This window comes from Bos javanicus, chromosome 11, assembly GCF_032452875.1.
Source record: "Bos javanicus breed banteng chromosome 11, ARS-OSU_banteng_1.0, whole genome shotgun sequence".
NCBI classification, from domain to species: Eukaryota; Metazoa; Chordata; class Mammalia; order Artiodactyla; family Bovidae; genus Bos; species Bos javanicus.
The window spans coordinates 66370466-66395727 of NC_083878.1; the positions used below are offsets into that span (position 1 = coordinate 66370466).

Genomic DNA, 25262 nt, shown 5'->3' on the forward strand with positions numbered 1-25262 from the left:
TGTTTCTATATACTTTTAATAATGATTACCTTCTCAAGGGAAGAATAACAAAGAAGGATCAGAAAAGGTATGGTAAATAATTTCAATTTAAATAAGGAATGTGTTAACAGAGAAATCAAGTCACTAAATGAAACAGTACCACCCAAATACAGCACAACATGGTCTACAGGCAACAAAATGCTATAACACTAAATCAGAAGTGATTCCTTATTATAATCATTTGTTATTTTAATAACCAAACATTTTTGGACAAGGTCCACGATGAATTATATTCCATAGAAAACTGCATATAAAAAGCCTCTATCCTTTTTACAATAACATTTTTCAACACAGCCTCTCAATAGCTAATACCCACCTAATAAGGAAGTGAAGGAATTCTTTTCTATTTCTCCTAATCATCTCATTCAAATCCTATCACCATGAATTTCCTGGGTACTTGGCTTTAAAATATTGTATTACTATAAACTTTCAATTCAAGCCCTGGATAGGTCTACATTCACTTCAGCAGGAGCATCTTGAAATGCTGAATTATCATCTTCAATTTCCTTCAGTCATTTATTGTAGCTGCCAAACTGAAATGGCACACCTTAAAGGCAACACTAAACTGAAAGTAAATAATAAGAGTCTCTTAAATGTTTCATTTATGAAAGCTTATTTTTCCTGCCATCAAATTTTGTGTACTATCTGAAATATATCACTTTACAAAACTGACATCTTACCTGCAATTATTCTGCCATGACACATTTGCCAGACTTCAAGGTTTATCAGGGGTGGGGAGTCGGGGGGAGGACTGGCATCTTTTCTCAACCTTTTATAACAGATGAGTAATAAAGAGCTAGGCTGGTTTTGCTTTCTGGCCTAAGGCGGGGGGCGGTAGGAGGTAACAGAGTTAAGATTAAGCCTCAATTGCCAATAGATATCACTATAACTACTCCCTTTCCCGGACAGCTTTAACTAATCTTTCTAGTTATACTGAAATTATACCATAAAATAAACACTTGAAAAGTCAAGTCAGAGGGTGGCTGCTCTCTGAAGGGAAAATGAATCTGCAAACCAAAATCATTCAAAGCATTTTCTTGAAATCCTACTCACAAGCAACATAATAGCAAATTAATCAAATAAAACAAACAGAATAAAACCCTGTATACTTTACCCCTAACATAATTGTTAATGACAACTATAAAATGCTAATATACAAAAATCAACAAAATATGGTTTGTATTTCCAAAACTGATACATTTTAGACCAGGATATAGGGAAAAGGAAATGTTAGTTAAGTACATTCAGATCACATTTATATAAAATAGGTTACTATTCAGTTTAAAGAATCTTTATCAGAGCAAGTTTACTAACTATGCTATGAAGTGAGAAAATGAGATGCCAGTGCCTCTTTTTCTCCACTTTATCTACCAAACTTAGTTCAGAATCACTATTCAAACCTTTCTCAGTTAATGTCACTCACTAAAGCCAGAATTTCTGATAATTTAAATGCATAAAACTATGGTCTAACTATATCATAAACTGCTTCCCAGAACAGCTTTTTATCCAATAACCTATATCTGAGAAAAAGTATCTGTATTCAATATACTGTCCATTTTTAAGTACTTCCTACACTTCTAGTCAATTTTTTAAGTTTTATTTAGAAATAACACTAATCCATTTCTAACTGCCAAGTAGAACAATTTTTTAATCTGCAGGGTATCTTAAAAACCAATCAAGTTGACATAACCTTAAATTCCAGGAATGTAAACCATAATTCAAGCTTCAATATTCCTCTTAACATATTCAACTTTACAAAAATGACTTCCCATCTTGCAATCATGAACAAGAAGAAAATTGTACTTAAAATATTAAAAGACCAAATCTCATTATTTAGTATTAGATTAACAGTCCATAATTCTAATCTAAAAAATATCTATAGCTATAACCTCTCCAACTTGTTAATTCCCAAAGAGATTAATACAAGATGTAATTAACATCTAAACTTAGAGCAGACGGTCATTTGGAACAAACTATTTTAACAATAACTGTTTCATGGTCAAATAGATCAACCCATCACCCTTTATGATTCTGACTAGTTTAATGAGCACAACTTCTCATAAATTTTCCAATAACTCTGAAAAACTGAATTTAATGAAAGATTTAGTTTTTTTGTAATACTTTCTTAAAATAGAATAAAGGCTGGAGTTGTCTTATCTGGAACCTAACACTGTATTTAGCAATGCAAATGTCATTAGGTATAATATCTGTGAAATGAATAAATAGAAAATAAGCAACCCAATGCACTTACTATCATTCAGCTCTTTACTATGTGCTAAGAAATAGTATTTAAAATCATACCTAATAAAATGGAATACAATTAAACTGCTTTTTTTTACTTCTGATAAACACTTAAAAGAATTATTCACTAAAGAATCTCGAGTTTAAGAGAATAAAAAGCAGACCTGAAACTATCACAATACTGTTAGTCAACTATACTTCAATATAAAATAGTTAAAAAAATATAAGAGAATGAAGAGCTGGACTTTCACAACCCAATAATTTGGCCAATGATTTTCTGCAACTCTATGACATTTTTCATTTAATCTTTTTTTCTTGATGAAATGAGAAAACATAAAGAAATGCAAGTTATAACCTTCTTTGCAATAAATAACAAAGCCACTACACTTGATCTTAATAACGTTTATTTCTCTCATGTACTTAAAAAAAAAAAAAAACTGGAATTTAGAAGAGATAAAGGTAAAACAAGGAATGAAATAACTATAAATGTGCTTCTACTTCAAAAATTGCCTGACATCTGAGCCAGACTTTCTGCATCTATCAGTGATTCCTTCATGTGTCACAGAAAGAGTTCAACATGCTTTACAAAATCCATTATATTTTAAGACCATTTCCAATATCTGCTATCATAAATCAAGAAATCCATTTATTCAAGGTTACTTATGGAGAATTAATCACACAGAAAATTTTAACAACTTCTTTTTCAAAAATTAAAGTACAAGTACTTTGCTGTATTTGGCACTCCTATACATAATGATGTGAATTCAAAGACTGAAAGCATTAAGGGTATATAATTAAAATTCATGGGCTTAGATATTTAAAAAATTTTAATATTTAGAATTCTCAGTAATAAATATTACAGAAAAATAAAACAGAATATAAATAAAATGTACTCTCCTTCAGATTCCTCCTCTGATTAAGTGACATTATGTAACATACAAAGTTGTTCCAAAATACTTGTACATACTTGTTACAGTCTCATAAATATTAAAAACATCTGAAAAAATTGAGGCCAAGAGAACTAAGGGCACTACGCACAAGGAACAAAAGCTCATGAATTCCTCCATTTCTAAGGACTTCTAAAACCTACCTTCCTGATTTCAAGGAAAAATTTACACAAAAGAGAAAAATAAAAAACAGGTCAGCCATGCATTAACAGCTTTGATAGGGTATAGCTATTATGCCAAAATTCAGCCATCAATATACAACCTCATTTCCTATCTAAAGTTAATGAGAATGTATTTTACTTTAAATGGGACATCGTGGCAAAGTGCCAAGAATTAAAGAATAACCTTAAAGTCTTAATTTCATACTTCAAATATCACAAAAAGCAGTAATTCCCAAAATCATGACAGCATAATGAAATAACTACACAGAAAAAAATGGACATTTAAGTCATTTCACTCTTTCTTAATATTATATAGTGAGAACAGATGTATTTATAACTTCGGCATACTTCATAAAATCATTATTCATCGAAATAGACAAATGTTTACGAGGAACATTTAACTTAAACTTCATAGTTGCTTATAAAATGGCACATGAAAGACTGACCTAAGCAAATCAGAGTCTGGTCAAGAGACAGTAAAGTATAAATATAAAATACACTACAATTTTGCTTGGGATTACATGTACACACTGCTGTAAATGTATGCATAAATGTAAAATGCATAACCAACTGTGTAGCAAATGGAACTCCGTTCAGTGTTATGTGGCAGCCTGGATGGGAGAGGAGTTTGGGGAGAATCAATACATGTACATGTAGGGCTGAATCCTTTCGCTGTTCACCTGAAACTGTCACATTATTAATCAGCTGTACTCCCATACAAAATAAAATATTTATATATATATATACACACACACACATACTACAATGTTAAAAACCTCATAGTGTTCTATAGGAAAACCAATAAAGATAATCTTTCTGGAGGAAACAGTTCTTAGCATTACAAATTTCAAATGCAAGTTTTGTACATGATTCCAGTAAGGAATACTTTTAAACCTTACAGTGCCACATAATCATCATTCATTTTGTGGAAAACAATAAAAATTATGTACTTTTTAAATATGTGTACATTGAAACTGAAAGGTTAATTTTTACTTTTTCCTTTATTGGCAACTTTGGATGCATTCTTAGATTTTGGTTCCCAGAGGGCATTTTTTACAAATCTTGAAGCCGCACCCCTGTCCAGCTTGCCAGCCTTTTTCTTGTCTGTTATTTCCTTGACTCTGTTCATGTATACTCTGATTCTCTCCTTAAAGATAAGAGAAAAAAAAAAGAAAGGCAATAGATTTACCAAGCTGTTCACCACCACTAAGCTGTATTATACTACACCTCAGTTAAATTCAACAGCTGTGTATTTATTGCCTATTGAGTGGTGCTAGTTAAGTGCCAAGTGAACAGGATAAACACACTCCACGTTCTCCTGAAGTCTCAGTCTAGGGGAAACACAGACATTAGAAAGTCATTTCAGAAGTGTTCTGAGTGTTTGAAAAGAGGAAAACCTAGACACCACAGAGATAAACACTGAACTGTTTATATGTGGTTACACTAAATTTTTTAATTTACCTAAATCCATATACTAACTGCCTTGTATCTGAAGTCTATAATCTAAAATAGAACTTTCACAGTCTTACAATATACAAACTAAATTCTCCAGAAATTATGTGAAACAGGAAATGGCTTTGGCAGCATTTTAACTATTTGTTTTTTTGTTACCTTCTAGTGTCGCAATTAAACTAAGTAGAGTGAAAATATAAGATCTTTTTAGCCAATGTCATAGTTCTGACTGATAAGAACGTGATATTTTCTAATGAAATCTACAGCTATTATCAAACTTTACACAGTGAGAAACATACTAGGTTTCTGTACCACTTTGAATCTTCTGAGGCCATTAATCAGAAAAAAGGCTTATTTCCCTACTTCAATTAGAGAAATAAAGGTGTGAGAGCCACAAAATAGTAAATGATTGATCACCACTTAAAAGCAAGTTTCATTAAATTATCAAAATAGTTTTACAAACATACACATAAAAATGCAGAACCTTAGGATTTTTTAAGTTTAAAAATCTAACAACTGTACTCAAAACCCTCTCATGAGTTAAAGTCCTCACAACACACACCCAGCCTAGCCCTCCCCAAACTGATCATCCCTCAAAAACCCACACCCTCTCTTCCTTCCAATCCCATCAAATGTTCACCTTGCTAATAGTTCAATAGTAATGACTGAAAATGGCAATCCTACTCAAGTACTCCAATGCCCCTTACCCTGTGCTATTTTTTCCTTATTCCCACAATATAACTTTCTAACATACTATATATCCATAGTGAGTGAAGTGAAGTCGCTCAGTCGTGTCTGACTCTTTGCGACCCCATGAACCGTAGCCTACCAGGCTCCTCCGTCCATGGGATTCTCCAGGCAAGAATACTGGAGTGGGTTGCCATTTCCTTCTCCAGGGGGTCTTCCCGACCCAGGGATCGAACCCGGGTCTCCCGCCTTGGAGGCAGACGCTTTAACCTCTGAGCCACAAGGGAAGCCTTTACATATGTATTATTTGTTGCTTGTTTCCCACCACTAGATAGTGTGGCACCTGCCACAAAGGCAGGGATATTTTGGTGGCTTTATACACTGAGGAACTATCTCGCTTGGAAATAAAGCCTGGCTTCTAGTGGGCGCTCAAGATATTTCTTGAATAAATGAATTGACTATTTTCAATGCCTTTCCCTATTCATGATATAGACAGCAAACAGGCTTCCTCTCACACCCTAACTCTGTGTCAATCAGTGACATCTGTCACAGAGTCAGAAAAGGGGAACAGGTTTATGGATGCTGTTCATTTGTTAACCCTTGTCTAAAATATGAATGCACTTCTCCATAAAGTGGATTCTGAGGAAAAAAGAAGACAGATGACAGAATCAAGCACTAAACTACTCCAAATAACTTTGTTTTTAAGAGAAAAAAGAGGAATTTTATAAACGTAAAGGCTACATTAGAAAGTTGAACACAGATGATACAATGCATTCTTCCTATGATTTAAGGCCAATCTCATTTGTCAAATCAAGATCTATGGACCATATTGCTTTATATATTTTGCTTTAAGTATTTTTCACAATTTCTGTATTTTAAAAAATATTTACTTTTTTACTTTTCCTCCAAGAAATTTAAAAGAAAAAAAGGTCTCAGTCTATACATTTAAAAATTGAAGACAACATATCTGGCTTTACTCTTTTTTTTTTTTTTTAATAAATGACCAAGTGCTTTACTCAGTTATAAAATACATACATATCAACCACCTTAAGACTTTAGAACAATAATACAGTGTCAAGTGTATTTCACATATATATTTACCTTATATTTTATAAACACAAAGAATAAATTTATTAACATTCTTATTCATAAAGCCAAGTCAAGACGGTAACCTTAAGTTTGATTTCTAAATTTTTTCTTTCAAACTGAATGATTTGATTTAATTTTTGAAGTCAGCAAAAACTCCAAGATACCAGACCTTATATACTGTACTTATACATCTAAATGGAATACAAAGACAAACCTGAAGATTTATTACAGGTTGTAAATATGTCACTAACGCAGAATTACTGGACAGTACACACACAACTGGTGCCAAAAAAGCTTTTAGCTTTGTTGCTGAGCTGGATTCTTTACTGCTGAGAAAATGAATTAATGGAAGAATTGAAAAGGTGGAGGAGAAACTTTCCCGTCTTTGCTAGTAAATCAACTAGAATATACTTTTAAGAATTGTGTAAGGGTTTTTTTTTTTTTTTTAAAAAGGCAGTTGTAGAGATGAACAGGATTTCAAGAATTTATAGGAAAAATAATATAGAAGTTATAAATAATTACTAGAATCGTAACATTTTCCCATCCAGAGATTTATATAATATATGGAACACCATTCTCTGACAAAGGTGAAGAGAAAGAGAAACTAAAGACACAATGAAATCTGGGTCACTTTCATAATTTCAACCCTAAATAATTTTGTTCTCCACAATTAGGGTGATAAAGGTACTCTAATTTTAACTGCAAGAACACTACAACAGAAATACACGTGAAATAAAAGAAATCAATCCACAGCAATCTTACCAGTTCCTGCTTTACTGGATGTTCCTTGGGGTTGACTCCCTGAGTTGCCAAATAAACTACAAGAGAAAGATTTCATGGAATGAAATGGGTATATATTAATAAAGGCATTAATTAAAGAAACTTGTTACAAAAAAGAAACGTCACACAAATGATTAATTAAATCTTAAATTATTCAAACTCTTTGTAATTCTAAATGTATGTGTGGCTCATAGGCATCTGGTATTCTGATTTAAAAGAAATAAATACTTGACAGTTAAAACTGCCATAAAGTATAATTGTATATAAATTGTTAGCATTTTTAAAATGTCATCTTTAACACAATAAATAATCTGCTTTGTAATTAATTCCAAAGTAATATACGTACCCCAAAACATTGAATTCAATGTGTAAGCAGAAACTAAATCCACTTTTGCCTGTTCAAGTGGGTCCAACTATTAAAAAAAAGAAAGAAAAAATAAATATAAACTTTGAGTACCATCAAATATTTTAAACTTTCACCAAGCACAATGTATCAAAGAAATGTTTTTTTCACTTCCTATAATCCAATAACCAAATAATCTGGAAATAATTTGAGAAAGCAAAGTTTTGTTAACTGGTGATTTTTGCCCACAAATTTTCACTTCAGGGTATCATCTTTAGTTAAACAAGGAATGTGTAAAATTCAAAACCAAAAAAAAAAGTTCTTTTGAATTACTTTAATTTCAGGAGTTACAATCTGGGCTTTGTATGTCAAAAGTAATTTGTCAATATAAACATTGTACATGATGCATTTATGTATAAGAAGCAGGCTAAAATGCTTAGGCAATACCAAAGACAGAAGAAACATAATGAGATTTGTTTTAGACTGTCAAAGTCAATTTACTCTTTCTGTCCTATAGAGTTTCCAGAAACCCTGATAACATCATAGTAATACTTAAAAGGTCAAAGATAAGAGTCTGTCAGAAAGAATGTGGGGAGTGCTTTTTTTAATTCAAAACCAAGTCAAAATAAAAATATAGTTAGGAGGCATTTCCTAAGGTTGGAGATTTGTTGTATTTTCCCCTAAAGATATCTAAATACTTAAAAACATAGAGGGGGAAAAAGGAGAGAAAGGGGCATAAATCACATATCTGTTTCTTCTTCTGTATGTTTCACAATACAGCACTCAGTATTAGGAATTACATTTTTAGAAATTACTTAAAATACCTTCTGCAACAACTCATTTCTAGAAACAGACATCATGGTCTTCAGCATTTCATCCACAGCACCAATGGAATTCTCAAATGTTGATAAATATTCATGAATTTCTACTGGATAGTCTTCATTAATTCCTTCACCTGCCATTATGATCAGCTGGAAAAAAAATTAAATTCTTAAAATTCATATTGGAGACAGAGATTGCTCGCTAGGTTATTTAAAAAATCAATAGGTCATATCATGTGTCTCAAAACTTCTAAAAGTTAAAATCTGAAGATAATTTAACTAATCTTCTTAGAATATAATTCTGGAGCAACCATGTTCAAACTTACCCTCGTCTTAAGTTGCTTGGTGGGGTCGGGGGCGGGGGGGGGGAGAAAGAGAGGAGTCCCAGGAAGGGACCCACCCAAGTTCATTAATGCTACACATATCAATCCCTCAATGCTTCTCAATAACTGAGACATGACTACCAAATATGTTATATCAATGATAAACATTTTTAAAAAAATTTGTTGATGTTAAAGAAAGTAAAGAAAGAAACTGAAGTCGCTCAGTCGTGTCCAACTCTGCGACCCCATGGGCTGTAGCCTGCTAGGCTCCTCTGTCCATGGAATTTTCCAGGCAAGAGTACTGGAGTGGGTTGCCATTTCCTTCTCCAGGAGATGTTTCTGACCCAGGGATAGAACCCAGGTCTCCTGCATTGCAGGCAGACACTTTACCATCTGAGCCACCAGGGAAGCCAAGGGCTGGCTGATGTTAAAGACTAAGCAAAGCAATGGAAGTGTGATAAGTCAATATATCCTACCCCCTAATGCTTATTGAAAACAATGATAAGCAAAGCTCTTTTTTATTTGGAAACATATATTTTAGCACTTCTAAATTCAGGCATTGATCTAACAGCATATTAAACCAAAAAATTAGAAATCTTGGGTCTGAAGTACCTTACAATCATTTATCACTAAAATCACTTTTCAAGCCTATATTTATATATACATATTCCTTAAGCTTAAAATATTAATATGAAATTCAAGAGGCCATAAATCACACAAAGCCTATAAGCAGAAAAGAAGAAACTTAGGAGAAATAAACTATATAGTTTTTATTTAGGCCAGAGCATACCTTCACAACTCATTCTGTAAAATTCATATTTAAATTATAACAATATTTGATATCTATATGAGAAAAAGAAAAGTCCACATCACTGTATTTAATATCGTTGCTGCTGCTAAGTCGCTTCAGTCGTGTCCGACTCTGTGCAACCCCATAGACAGCAGCCCACCAGGCTCCCCCGTCCCTGGGATTCTCCAGGCAAGAACCCTGGAGTGGGTTGCCATTTCCTTCTCCAATCGTTAATATCGTTGTTAATAACATTATCTAAGATCAAATTTCAGAAGCAATTCAAAGCCATATGTACCATCCTTAGGTTAAAAAAATTTTATTAGCTGAAAATTCCTCCTTCATTACATCACTAAGGAGAACATCAAGAATGTGTAAAATAGCAAACAACATAACCAATTTGAAGTAAACAGACTCAGGCTTTCCATCTTGCCTGGTCACTGGCTTTTGTCACCTTAGATAAATCACAGTATCTCTCTGGGCCCCAAACACCTCATTCATAAAAAAAGGCAGTTGGTCTAATGATCTGTAAAGTCCCTAATAGTTCTAAATGTTATGACTATGTCATTTAAGCTTTAAAAGTACTATTTGATTATTTAGTCATAATACATCAACATTTCGATTCAACAAATAAAGTCCACAGAGACATCTGGTTTCATTTAAAAATTAAAAAAAAAAAAAAAAAAAAAGATCAAGTCCAGGGGACTATCACTACACATGCTGTAAAATTACTATCAACTACTGTGCAAACAGCCATTAAACAAAGGACTATGAGAAAAGAAAACCACACAGGAGAGAGTTGTGACTTCCTATTTCAAAAGGCTAATAACTAAAACCATGGATTTGCCTCTCATCCCGCCCCCCAAAAACTCTCCAAGATGACAGAAGAAATACAAAAATAAATCCATAGTAATGCTGGAACAAAGAAGGGTACCTATCCATCAGCAGACCTCAACAGCAGACATTTTTATAAACTTAACAGCAAATGAGATTAGACTGATAGGAAACAGAAGCAAGGAGAATGCAACCCCTTCCAAACAAAACAGGAGAGCCCAGGAACAAACACAGGATGCAGGACAGTAAGAGCTGAGCCCCAAGGACTGAAAGGAGCTGAGCCAACCTCCAGACCTGCGAAAGGACAGCTCCAGCATCTACTGTCCAGATAAAGGTGTAAGACGTAAATACAAAGATGGTATTTTTCTTTACGCAGAATTTTAAACCAATAAATTTGAAAAATCTGACTAATAAGGATGAGGTACGGGGGGGGGGGGGGGGGGTGGCCAGTTATCAGATCTAACCTAAAAGGAAGTATATAAACCAAACAGATCATTAACAGACCAAAAAAATTTTTAAGAAGTCAAAAATCTATGCTCCTAAAAAGTTCCAAGTCTAGAAGATATTACAGGTAATTTCTTCCAAATCTTCAAAAAACAGTTAATTCTTATGGTATTTAACTGTTTAAGAACACAGAAAGAGATGGAAAACTTAGATACCTATTTTATGATATACACAAAAATAAACTCCAGATGAATTTAAAGGCAAATTCTGTATAAATGTATTAAAGATTATATAAAATATTTACATGATCCAAATGAAACCCAAATGCTATAAAAGGAAATGGCTGACAGACTTAACTACATAAAAACTGAAAAAAAAAAATCTGTATTATAAAAGCATACCTTAAGCAAAGTTAAAAGGCAAGAAATAGTCTGAGAGATAATATTTGCCAAAACACAACAAAAGATTAGTTAGATGATATAAAAACTTCCTACAAAGCATAAAAGATTAAGATAATGAAAATCTCACCCAGAAGACCGGCAATAATTTTAAAGACTGGCAAAGTTCAGCATTAGCAAGGGTTTACCCTAGAGGCAGAATATAAATTGGTACAGATTTCTTAAATGCACACACTCTTTGACTCAGGAAATTCTCTTTAGAAAGCACGCTACAGAAATCCTTGTATACATGCATTAAAAAATTATTAAAATGGACTCCTCAAACTTTTCAAGTGGGAACTCTGCCTCTCACCCATTTTTCTCCCTGGTGGGGTCCTTACTCATCAACTTAAAACCTTTCCTCCTCCATCTTAAACAAGAAACAAACACCTTGATTTCATATCCCCACCTCTAGCTAAAGTCCATATTCCATCTCCCTTTCAGAACAAACTCATATCAAATCACTTTGCTATATACCTGAAACTACTACAATATAAATCAACTCTACCAGGTGGCTCAGTGGGTAAAGAACCCACCTGCAATGCAGGAGACACAGGAGACGAGGGTTCAATCCCGGGGTCAGGAAGATCCCTTGGAAGAGGGCATGGCAACCCACTCCAGTATTCTTGCTGGAGAATCCCAAGGACAGAGCAGCCTGGCAGGCTACAGTCCATAAGCTCACAAAAGAGTTGGAAAGGCTCACAAAAGAGGTGGACATGACTGAAGCAACTGAGCACACATATACTTCAATTAAAAAAAAAAAATAGACTAATCTTGCTTACTGCAGTCTTCCCCATTTCATGGCAACTCCACCTTTTCAACTGCTCAGGCCTAAAGTTACAGAACGATCCTTGACTCCTCTCCCGCCCTATCTTTAAAACATATTCAGAATCTAACCACGTCCTACCACCTTCACTGCTTCCACCCTGGTCCAAACTAGTCTGAGCCATCATTGTGTCTTGCTGGGATTGTTTCAACAGCCTCCTAAATGGCCTCCTTGTTTCTATTCCAACAGTTTACTATCAAGAAAGCAAATGAAAGCAAATGATCATCCCAAATCTAAGTCAGACTCCCACAAGCCTCTGCTTGGAAACCTTTAAAGGCTTGCTGCTTCACTCAGGAAGAGACTGAAAAAGTCCTGACTCTCTGCTACTTCTTCTGTGACCTCATCTCCTCTCACTCTGCCCCAGCTCACTCCACTTCAGCCATGAAGGCCTCACTGCTCTTCTTATCGGGCTCACCCCTACTTCAGAGCCTTTGGACTCCTCTCCTTCCTAGAAACATTTCTCCGGAACCAGTGGCTTCAGAGCTCACGACTTCACCTTTGTTACATCTCTACTCAAATGCTGTGTACTCGTAAAGCTTTCCTGACCACCCTATTTAAAATGCACACCCCTCCTCTCATTCCAGAGCTTCCTATCTCCTTCTCCTACAGTCCTCAACAGCATCTGACATATTTCATTTATTGTCTGTCTACCTCCAAAAGACAGTAAACATTGACACATGAGAGCAGGAATTTTTGTGTCTTGTGTCTTGTGTCACTGCCAGGCAGTCAATACACATTTGTTGAATGAAGAAACTATATAGAACAAAAACTAAGAAATAATCTAAATAGTCATTAACAGGCGAACGGTTAAGTGAATTACACCACATCTATCCAAGATAATAGTAAAAATAAAGAAGTTAATCTTTATATGCTGCTGCTGCTGCTAAGTCACTTCAGTCATGTCCAACGCTGTGCGACCCCACTGATGGCAGCCCACCAGGCTCCTCTGTCCCTGGGATTCTCCAGGCAAGAACACTGGAGTGGGTTGCCATTTCCTTCTCCCAATCTTTATATAGTAATACACAGTTAGTGGTGAAAAAAGTCATAGAACATAGTATATAACACACAACACAGATGCCATTGTATATATGTAGATGTGTGGTGCTCAAGAAGACTCTTGAGAGTCCTTTGGACAGCAAGGAGATCAAGTCAGTCAAGCCTATAGGAAATCAACCCTAAATATTCACTGGAAGGACTGATGCTGAAGTTGAAGCTCCAATACTTTGGCCACCTGATGTGAGGAGCTGACTCACTGGAAAAGACCCTGATGCTGGGAAAGATGGAAGGCAAAAGAAGGGGGTGGCAGAGGATGAGATGGTTAGAAAGCATTACTGATTCAATGGATGTCAATTTGAGCAAACCTCCGGAGACGGTGAAGGACTGGTGTGCTGCAGTCCACGGAGAGGCAAAGAGTCGAACATGACTTAGTCACTGAACAACAACAAATGTTGAAAAACCTCTGGAAGGAGACACATAAAATCAGACATTCTCTCTCCGAAGGGGCAGGAATTAGGGAATGGGATCAGCGCAGACTCATGTTATTCACTCTTCATTCGTCATTGTTTAAATTTTATTTCAAAAAGCATGTATTAAAATCATAATAAAAATAAAAAATCATTAAATTTTAAAAGGCAAACTTTAATAATGTATTTTGGTTTTTAACAAATACTGTAAGAATAAAAAACACAAGACCTTTATTTAAATGTGAAATTTTTCATCCGATTTTTCTGTTAGAAAAGATTTCCCCTCAAGAATCATGACGGAGACTTTTTCCTGCAATTATTCCCTGTCCCTAAGCCCCAATAAGCAAGTAGTTATTTATTGTTGAAATGGGTTAGGGTGAACACTAAAAGCAAGGCAGTAAGTAAGAATAATGACTCTCATTAAATCTGAACCAAACCACTTGCCTTTTTCCTAACTAAAAAACAAAGGCAATGTAGACTGGAAAATAAAGACTGTTCTAGTACCAGAAATTACCTCCAATTCAAAAGATTTCTTCTAACATTTTACACAGACAGTTCCCGAGTATCTGCTCCTTCCACAGGAAGCACTGCAAGGAAGGAGCTGCAGTCACTGCCCTCTGTCCCCTTTGTTACTCGGATGCCACGATGAAGCTGTGAATGGACACTATCAGGAGCAATAGCCAACATCTGAACTCCACTGCCTGTGAACCAGGCATTACTCTAAGCATCCACACACATTTCTTCATTTACTCCTCACAGACTACAAATGGAACCACACGCAACTTGCCCAAGATTGTGCATGGTAAAACTCCAAAGAAGAGAAGAAAAAGAGAACTAACCCACTGCTCCTCACTCCCTGCCTGGTGCCAAAGGCATTCCTCACCCCTCCACCTTCCTTCTAAAGTGTCGACCACAGAAGTAGAGAAAGTGGAAGAGAGCCAGAGAGAAGCTGCCTCTCTCCATCTCTCAGGAATGCCTGGCAGAGACGCAAGGACAGAGGGGAGAATCCCTACCAGCAACCCCTACAGGATGGAACTGCCATTCCTTCCCTCCCCTCCCTGCCAGTGATGAGAGCCGCAACACCACCAGAGAAGAGGAGGGGGACAGGACACCATCCCTGCTCTCCCCCCTCCACCCTCTGCTTCAGGGAGCTCAGTGCAGCCAGGAACCTGGGAGTCGTCCCGCACCCCGTCCTCAGGTCCCAGTCCCACCAGTCCTGTCAGTTTGGCCTCTTAATCTCCTTGAGCCACAAGCTCTCCTTCATTCTCACTAAATTTCACAAAGTCATTTAAAGTAGTCTCCCTCCTGTCAGTTTTTCTCCACTCTCAATTTTAAGATACTACAAAACATGACTTTTCTGTAACGACAGTCTGGTCATGGTACACCCCTACTTCAAATGCTGCCTTAGCTCCCGGCTACCCTGAAGATAAACTCCAAACCTCTTGTATGGATGTCAAGCTCATTTCCAGTGGTCCCTATTTGTCTCACTAGCCTCATCTTTCATTTCTCCCCTCTTCCAATCCTACGGCTATAGCCACCATGGCAGCTTTCCAAATATTCTTTGCCCATCTGGTTCTCGACACAGGAACCACCCTTCCCACTTCACTCTGTACTAACCTTTGCAGGTAAGATCAGGTTTCCTTTAGTGGATAAGACTTCTCTGAGTGACATCCTTCCATTCTGTCTAGGTGAGCACAACTACAAGTTGTCATGTCATCTAAAACACGATCTGGTGACACGTGTTGATTTACTTAACTCCCCTTTGACTACAGGCTCCCTGAGGAGGCGCTGTCATACTGATGTGTCACCAGAATGGCTTTATGTCCCACCTCGCCCAAGACAGTCCTCGTTTATGCTGCTGTTTCAGCTCACCATCTGCTCTGCTCTCTATTTCTCTCTCAGAAGTCCCAGTTTGAGCAACAAATCATAGGGTCACCCTAAACAAAAGGGGCTTCTCTGACCTCTGCCACTACTCCTCACCCAACTGTCAGAGAACAGGAGAGCTGAGGAAGTGGTTCCCAGTACCAGCTGGGGTTCAACCACAGCAGCAGAACCATTCGGAGGTAGTTTGAAGAGATGTACTGCAAGAAACTGGCTCATGCAATTGTGGACGCTGGCTAAGTAACACTGAAATCTGCAGGGCAGGCAAGCAAGAAAGAACATGCTGGAACCCTTGGCTGCAAGCCAAAACTGCTGTCCACAGGTGGAACTTTTTCGTCAAGGAAGCCTCAGCTCTGCTTCTAAAGCCTTCCAATTAACTGGATCAAGTCCACTCAGATTATCTAGAATAATCTCCCTAAAGTCAACTGTTTGTGTATTTCACTTATATCTACGAATACCTTCAGAGCAATACCTAGTGTGGTGCTGGACTGAATGTCTGGGGGCTGCAGCCTAGCCAAGCTGATGAATCAAAAGACCATCCACTGCTGTAAGCCTCCAGATCTACAGCCAGGAAAGGTATGTTCCTGGCATCACAAACTGCTGCTCTGACACCGTTTTTCCACAATAGCCACGTTATTGATGACCATTAGGTACCCAAGTAACAAAACTAGAGTTCAAATTCCAGTTAACAAATGTGGAAGAAATGGTAACTTAAAAAAAAAAATCATCATTTTGTAACCCCTAGTGAAATTACTGATTCAGGTAATGATCACAGATAAAAGGGGAAGCTTACAGCAGAAGAGTAAGCTTCTGCTTACTGCTTACCTGAACCCACAGATGAGTCTGCACCACTCCAAGTAGGACATAAACATATCATGAACCTCCTGATGTGAAGCAATGTGACAAACACAGCTCCATCTGTGTAGCATTTCCGATTCCCCTCAGAAAAGCTGAATCTGAATATAATTGAGCCTGTGGAGCTAACTTCCAATTTATAGGAAATATGGAAGATAGACAAGGTCACAAGAAAGCGAATACACAAATCTGGAATGAGAAATATTGTACAGGAAAACTGACCTGATTTCCGTAACAGGTAAATGGCATGAAGAAAAACTAAGAAAAGGGAGAGCAGGGAGAGAAAGAAGAGATCTACCTTTAGATCTAACAATCAAATGGAATGCGCAGACCTTGTTTGGATCTTGATTCAAATAAACTGAGTGTAAAAAGATATCTTTGAAAGAAAGAATCCTGAATCTGGATCAGGTATTGGATGACACTAAGAAATTGAGAATGTTGCTATGAAATTAGAATTCAGCTATAAAAAATGGCTTCACAGTTACATAAGAAAATACTCCTATCACTTAAGAATGAACACTGATACACATGAGTGCAGTGGTAAAGAATCCGACTGCAATGCAAGATGCAGGTTTGATCCCTGGGTCAGGAAGATTCCCTGGAGGAGGAAACAGCAACTCATGCCAGTATTCCTGCCTGGAAAATCCCATGGACAGGAGAGTCTGGCAGGCTACAGTCCAAGGGGTCGCAAAGAGTCACACACACACACACAAACACACTAATGTATATAGGGTAAAATTATAGAACATGTTGAATTTACCTTAATAAAAAAAAAAAAAAAGCTGGTCTTCACGGATTAATCATGCTTTGAGAACAAAGATAACCCATGTACAATATTCCTATTAGAAATATTAGATAGTCAACCCATCAATTAACTTTTTGAATATAACCTAGTCCAAAAAATGGGGAATACCTACATAGAAAGTATAGTCTAGAATACTCGACTACAATCTCATTCCAACTCCAAATATAATCTGGGGTCAGGGGAACATAGGTTACTGGGTGTTCACCAGCTGTGATAGTTGCCGAACAACTTACAAAAATAAGACAGAGCCAGTGGCCTCAAATAAGGTTTATATTACTAACATTTCCAACAAAGGCTTTGTTCTAGTATCTATTACTTCCATAATGTCACAAATTTCCTTCTTAAAAAAACCCTGATGCCTTACATTTTCGGAGAAGGCAATGGCACCCTACTCCAGTACTCTTGCCTGGAAAATCCCACGGACGGAGGAGCCTGGTGGGCTGCCGTCTACGCGGTCGCACAGAGTAGGACACGACTGAGCAACTTCAATTTCACTTTTCACTTTCGTGTATTGGAGAAGGAAATGGCAACCCACTCCAGTGTTCTTGCCTGGAGAATCCCAGGGACGGGGGAGCCTGCTGGGCTGCCGTCTATGGGGTGGCACGGAGTCAGACACGACTGAAGCGACTCAGCTTACATTTTACCTGGCCCTTACAAAAATGTATGCATGCAAAAATAAACAAACCAAGCCTACAGTCAAATGAAAAACTAGGGGAAAATATATGCAACATAAAGACAGATAAAAGAAGCCTCTGCAAATCAACAACACACAAAAATACTTGCAATTTTAAAGCAACTATACTCCAACAAAAATAAATAAAACAGGGGGAAAAAAAACCTTCAACCCAAAAGAAAAATGAACAAAGAAAATCAGCAGTTCACATATAAAGGAATCCAGATGACCAAGAGGCATAAACAAAGCTACTCAATCTTACTCATAATTAAAGAAACATAAATCACCAGAACAAGATGCCATTTTTCACCTGTCAAACAAGCAAAAATCAAGAAGATTGATAGTACTTAATATGGGCAAAGGTGAGGAGAAACAGCCTCTCATTCACTATTAATTAGAGTGTAAACCAACCATTTTGGGGGGCAAATTTGGCACTATGCTTTAAAATTGTATATGCACAAAGTCTTTGACCCAGCAATTTTACTTCTGAAAATGTACATTTTCACACAAGGTAACGTTTAAGGATGTCCACTGCAACACTTCTTAAAATACACTTTAAAGCAAGAAACAACTTCCATGCTCATTAGGAGAACTGGCTACATAACTTATGAAATATTCCTTCAATGAAATACTGTGTAGCAGAAAAAAATAAGCAGAGCTTCAATTCCTGAAATATATTAAGTGAGCAAAAATTGAAGAACAGCATTTATAGTACAACCCACTTGTTTTTAAAAAGAAATGAGTGTGGAGGTATAGTTCTTTATGTAAATTTCTTAAAAAATACATAAGAGACCCTTAACTAGGGTTATTTCTGGAAAACAAAGGAGTACGGTGAAGGAGCACATTTTATGTTATACTCTCAGAATTAAGATTCCTAAATAATATCTGTAATGCAATAGTACATACGTATATAAACAAAAATTTCAACTATCTGAAATTCTGATTTTACTTTAGTCGCAAATATGCCAGATAAAATGTCATTTCCACCCAGCTTAGCAATTACAATCAAACCTACGTTCTTTAGCTCTGTTATATTCAAAGAACCATATGAATGGATTGCCTTCCCTACACCTAAATTTTCTAGCTACCATAAGACCACTTTCTCCCTGTTTTCAAGGTACAAGAGCCTTTCTAGCCTCGTTCTCTGTAGAAACTCCTCCCTGAGTTGTTGGGGGACTCCCGGCCACCACCCTGTCTAGCCTGCTCCCCAGGAATCAAACAAGGGTCTCCTGTATTGCAGGCGGATTCTTTATCACCTGAACTACCAGAGAAGCCCGTAGTCAATGCTAAGTAAATGTTATACAGTTACACAGCATTGAGGAGTATGTGGTGGGAAGAGAGTTCGTGTGTTCATGCACAAATGTTTGTGCATATGTGTTCAGTCATGCCCAATTCTTTACAAGCCCATGGACTACAGCCAGTCAGGCTCCTCTGTCCATGGGATTATCCCAGCAAGAATGGCATGGGATTATGCCATTTCCTCCTCCAGGGGAGCTTCCTGACCCAGGGATCGAACCTGAGTCCCCTGTATTGGCAGGCAGATTCTTTACTACTGAGCCACCCGGGAAAAAAATAGGGATAAATAAAGCAACTGTCAGGCAACCGACAAAGGACCCAGTTGAAGTAGGGTAGCATTAATTTGGGTCTTTTGTGAATTTATTTAGCAGGGTTCAGTGGGCCTGGAGCAAGAATGGTAATCCAAAATGAGGCACTGGCTAATGGGCCCGAGAGAAAGGACTTGCAAAAGTATCTTTAACAGCTGACTGGGAGGTGTGGCCTTGAAGGGAGAGAAGTAAGGCTTCTTCCTCTGCTTGGAATACCTCCTCCCGATTCCTCCCCTGTCTTCTGGGCCTAATAAAACCTATTAATCGTTTAAAACCCATGTCATCGTTTAAAACCCATAGAAAAATAAATGACCCAATCAAAAAATGGGCCAAAGATCTAAATAGACATTTCTCCAAAGAAGACATACAGATGGCTAACAAACACATGAAAAGATGCTCAACATCACTCATTATCAGAGAAATGCAAATCAAAACCACTATGAGATACCATTTCACACCAGTCAGAATGGCTGCGATCCAAAAGTCTACAAATAATAAATGCTGGAGAGGGTGTGGAGAAAAGGGAACCCTCTTACACTGTTGGTGGGAATGCAAACTAGTACAGCCACTATGGAGAACAGTGTGGAGATTCCTTAAAAAACTGGAAATAGAACTGCCTTATGATCCAGCAATCCCACTGCTGGGCATACACACTGAGGAAACCAGAAGGGAAAGAGACACGTGTACCCCAATGTTCATCGCAGCACTGTTTATAATAGCCAGGACATGGAAGCAACCTAGATGTCCATCAGCAGATGAATGGATAAGAAAGCTGTGGTACATATACACAATGGAGTATTACTCAGCCATTAAAAAGAATACATTTGAATCAGTTCTAATGAGGTGGATGAAACTGGAGCCTATTATACAGAGTGAAGTAAGCCAGAAGGAAAAACACCAATACAGTATACTAACGCATATATATGGAATTTAGAAAGATGGTAACGATAACCCTGTATACGAGACAGCAAAAGAGACAATGATGTATAGAACAGGCTTATGGACTCTGTGGGAGAGGGAGAGGGTGGGAAGATTTGGGAGAATGGCATTAAAAAAAAAAAAAGAAGAGTTGGCAAGAATACACACAAAAAACTATACAAAAAAGGTCTTAATGACCTCAATAACCATGATGGTGTGGTCACTCATCCTGGAGCCAGACATCCTGGAGTGTGAAGTCAAGTGGGCCTCAGGAAACATCACTACAAACAAAGCTAGTGGAAGTGACAGAATTCCAAGTGAGCTATTAAAATCCTAAAAGATGATATTGTTTAAGTGCTGCACACAAAATGTCAGCAAATTTGGAAAACTCAGCAGTGGCCACAGGACTGGAGAATGTCACATTTCATTCCAATCCCAAAGAAGGGCAATGCCAAAGAATGGTCAAACTAACTGTACTCATAAAAAAAAATAAAATAAAATAAATAAATAAATAAAACCCATGTCAAATGCCCTCTTCTCTATAAAGGCTTCCATATCTCCCAAGCCAAAGTAGTCTCTTCTTCCTTTTTGTCCTAACATTTACCATACTGTTGTCCTTTATCCATCAATAACACTCCTTCTCATGTTTATCAAGATAAACCTGAAAATGTCAATCCTCACTTATCTGATCCATAACCTGCATCTGACAACAGTAAACACATTACTTCACCCTGAATTCCACAACACTACTACTACTACTACTAAGTCACTTCAGTCGTGTCTGACTCTGTGCGACCCCACAGACGGCAGCCCACCAGGCTCCCCCGTCCCTGGGATTTTCCAGGAAAGAACACTGGAGTGGGTTGCCATTTCCTTCTCCAATGCATGAAAGTGAAAAGTGAAAGGGACGTCGCTCAGTCGTATCCGACTCAGCGACCCCATGGACTGCAGCCTACCAGGCTCCTCCATCCATGGGATTTTCCAGGCAAGAGTACTGGAGTGGAGTGCCAATCCACAACAATAGACTCTTAAAATTGTCCTTGTCCTCGGATGGCTGTTCTTTCTGTCTACTTTGTTGGGTCCTTATCGCCCCAAACCTATAAAGGCCAAAATGCCTCAGGACTCAAGTCTACTGCTTTTCTGTTTACAGTCCTTCCGCAACTGCCTCTAGTCTCCCAATTTTAAATACCATATCACTACTCCCAACTGACCTTTTCCACTAATGAATTCCCCACTGAATTCCAGACCTCAACTGCCTATAGCATCTCCACTTGGATAACTAACAGACATCTCAAACTTAACATATCATAATAAACGCCCAATTCTACCTCACAAACCTGCTGCTCTCATAGTTCTCCACTTCTCGGTTAACGGGAATTAACCCTTCTGGTTGCTCAAAGTCCCAAACCTGGACAGCTCTTTTACAATCCACATTCAATCCATAAGCAAATCTGTTAGCTTTACCTATGAAGTACATCCAAAATTGAACTGCTACTCACCAATGACTTCTTTCAGCTGTGAAGACACTATCTTCTTATGTGAATTATTACAACACCTTCCTGATTAGTCTCCAGGCTTTGCCCTACCCCTCTCTCCAACAAGCTGCTCTAACAGAGCAGGCAGAATGAGCCTGTTAAATACCTAAATCAGATCATATCACTCCTCTGCTCAAAACTCTCCACTGGTTATTTCCCAATGTATCTCCACAAGATTAACATAAAGTCTTGCCACGTATTAAGTATATGGTAACTACCTGTTCACTAACTAAAAACAATGAAAGTAAACTGAAACCAAATTTTGGAGAATCTCAATACCAGATTAGGATAGTCACCATGTGGATTCAAAAGAAGATATACAATAATGTACATCCCAGGGCTCTTTCCATCCTTATGCCAAACAGAGTTACATACAATTAGGAACTAAATCAGAAACAAATCAATATACTATTTGGGGGAAAACTAGAGAGATCTCTGCAGATGTTGCATCAGAACTCTATTAACATAATGACTTTTTTGCATAGCATTGCTGCTGCTAAGTCGCTTCAGTCATGTCCGACTCCGCGCGACCCCATAGACGGCAGCCCACCAGGCTCCCCCGTCCCTGGGAGTCTCCAGGCAAGAACACTGGAGTGGGTTGCCATCTCCTTCTCCAATGCATGAAAATGAAAAGTGAAAGTGAAGTCGCTCAGTCGTGTCCGACTCTTAGCGACCCCATGGACTGCAGCCTACCAGGCTCCTCCATCCATGGGATTTTCCAGGCAAGAGTACTGGAGTGGGGTGCCATCGCCTTCTCCGATGCACAGCATTCCCTTAGAAAATAACGGTGAAACGACCATACAACGACCTCTCCAACAATACTGTCTTTAGCAGACAGTCCATGCTAGTGTCACTTGTAACTTTCCTTCATATTTAGAGTAAAATCCCAGAGAAAAGGTAGAGATGCTAACCTCTAAAAACAAAATTATCCCGAGGTCTCAGAAAAAAATATATAAATTACAAAGATGTTGCTTAAGATTGAGACAAACAGTTAAATCAGATTACAATGAAATTAATTCTATTGTTAATTCCAAAGCTTCATTCGAAGTGTTTTCAAAATTAGTCATGTGAAGCAGCAAAATTACCTTCCAAAACTATGGAATTTGCTTATGACAAGATTCTCATCTCAGGTATACTGTGGTTAAATGAACAATACAGGTAAAGTTTTTAGAACAATGCCTGTCTCAGGACTCAATATATTAATTAGTAATATTAGTTATTATTTTACTAATGTGAAAATATTCAAACACCCAAACCACTGGGGTCTGCTTAGAGCCGTATTTGCAAGGTCAACAGTTTGGAAACACTCACTAACTGAGATATGACATATAAACTGTCTTGACTATTTTGAAAAACCACTGTTCACACTATCATTATTTTCTCTTTCAAAAATATCATTTCCATCAATCACAAACGGTTCCCGGAGTTTCAATAGGGATTATCTGGTTATTTTCGGATCCTAAGTGAACATTCGGCTAAGTCTCCGGTCACTCTACTATCAGATAGTCCAAGATGGGCAGCAAACATCTCATTGGAACAGAGACATCTTTATCAAGCCAAAAATGAATTGCAGTCAACAAACAGCAAGACACGAAAGATACATTCAAACAGAAATCTGAATCACACTATTCCTGGACCACAAAGAAAAACCACTGTTAAAAGATTCCATTAGATTTCAACTTAGGATCAAAATTAGCTTCCCATCTCAGGTGGGTTAATATCGCAGCAGCAGGCAGGGCATAATCATGTACCTAAATGATAAAGGCGGATGACAAGGGAAAGCTACTCTCCTACATCTTCCACTTCTGCCTTCCTCTCTCAATCAGGTTTCAAAGCACCAGAAAATTAACGGAGAAGTCACGAGCTTTAAATTTCTCCGCCCACCAATACTTAAGAGGCGGAGCTAACAGACGAAGAAAAGCGAAAGGCCGGACCCAAAGAAACGAGAGGGGCCGAGAGAAGCCGAAGTCAGCAAGCGGCCTTAAGAAAGCGGAAGTGGGGGTCCTGTATGGACCGCCATTGCAGGTTACCCCAACACTCGAACTCGCGGAAGGCTACGCAGCACGGCCCCGCTCCTCACAGTCAGCGGGAGCGTGACTGGGGGCTCCCAGGAGAAGCGGACTTAGACAGAAGCACGAGAAAAATTCCAACCCCACTTCAGAATAATACCTCGCGGGCCTTCCACGTCTGCCTTCCGGAAAGCAGTCGGCGATGGTGACGTCAGTGGCACGCCAGCTCTGCGACCGTGGAGAGCGGCGCTCTCCGATGACCTCACGCTTCTCACCACACCCCTTTAACCCTTTCCCTTCTGCACTCAAAGGCGATCTTCTCTGCCCCACTGACGGAAGCTGTGGGAGGGAATGGGTATGCTGGGGGTTGCGGGGCGCCGGTCCGTTTTTCTAGATTTGTATCCCTGATGGCTCAGACCGTACAGAATCTGCCTGCAACGTAGGATACCCTGGTTGGATCCCTAGATGGGGAAGATCCCCTGGAAAAGGAAATGACAACCCACTCCAGTATTCTTGCTTTGAGAATTCCATGGACAGAGGAGCTTAGTGGGCTATATTATAAGCCCATGGGGTCACAGAGTCGGACAGCTATGAGCGACTAACACTTTCAACGCATACCACATTACAAGCTGAGCCAATTTAACCAAAAAAAAAATTTTAGTCACTAAAGCTTTCTCCTGGTTTTTATTTTACGTCTGCTGAAACTCATTTCAGGGCATATTACATTACTATTTTCCACCTCTATTAGCTTCAACAGCAGCTTCCCAAGTTATCCATGGTGAGAGGACGGATTTCCGATCCATCCATCGCCTAGAGATACTTTTGTAAAATACAGTAAAAATAAGCTATTTGAAAAATTGCGGAGGGTGGGGGAAAGATAGGCAAAATACAAGCCCAGACTTCAAATTATTTCAATAAACAGAGAACTACATTTCAACAAATACAATCAAACGGGCCTAGGGGGAATTGCGAAGACGGTTCGTATTGTTCATTCTTACATTCCTGATTTCATTATTCCACAATCATGATTAACAAATTTATGTATAAAATAGCGATTCCATATTTTAGACGCCTATAAAAGCACTTTGAACAAACGAATTTTATCAATATCTGAAGTTTTTTAAGTCGCAAATGAGTTTTCATCTGAATTGTTATTCCAATCTAGTGGGAGTAATTTAAAAAAAAAAAAAAAGGCTTCTGATTGAAGGTGGTGAGTATCCAAACTGTTCCTCTGTTTTGTTTTTACACTCAGTAGGGAAACTTGGAAAAGGCAATGGCACCCCACTCCAGTACTCTTGCCTGGAAAAT

The 25262-nt window shown here is 38.0% G+C and overlaps 1 protein-coding gene across 3 annotated transcripts; it reads right to left on the minus strand.

The window, feature by feature from the left end:
• On the minus strand, positions 1–24215 carry C1D (C1D nuclear receptor corepressor). 3 transcript variants are annotated; one of them, XM_061432828.1, is made up of 5 exons: positions 24115–24215; positions 8564–8710; positions 7743–7809; positions 7379–7434; positions 1–4535 (listed from the first exon to the last, which is right to left on the minus strand). In XM_061432828.1, exons 2-5 carry the CDS (start codon positions 8699–8701, stop codon positions 4371–4373), a joined length of 426 nt encoding a protein of 141 aa, XP_061288812.1. In that variant the 5' UTR covers positions 8702–8710; positions 24115–24215; the 3' UTR covers positions 1–4370. The 3 variants fall into 3 exon arrangements, with proteins under 3 accessions (XP_061288812.1, XP_061288814.1, XP_061288813.1); XM_061432830.1 differs by lacking the exon at positions 24115–24215 and adding an exon at positions 23697–23781; XM_061432829.1 differs by lacking the exon at positions 24115–24215 and adding an exon at positions 16381–17633.
• Between the last annotated feature and the right edge of the window lie 1047 nt (positions 24216–25262).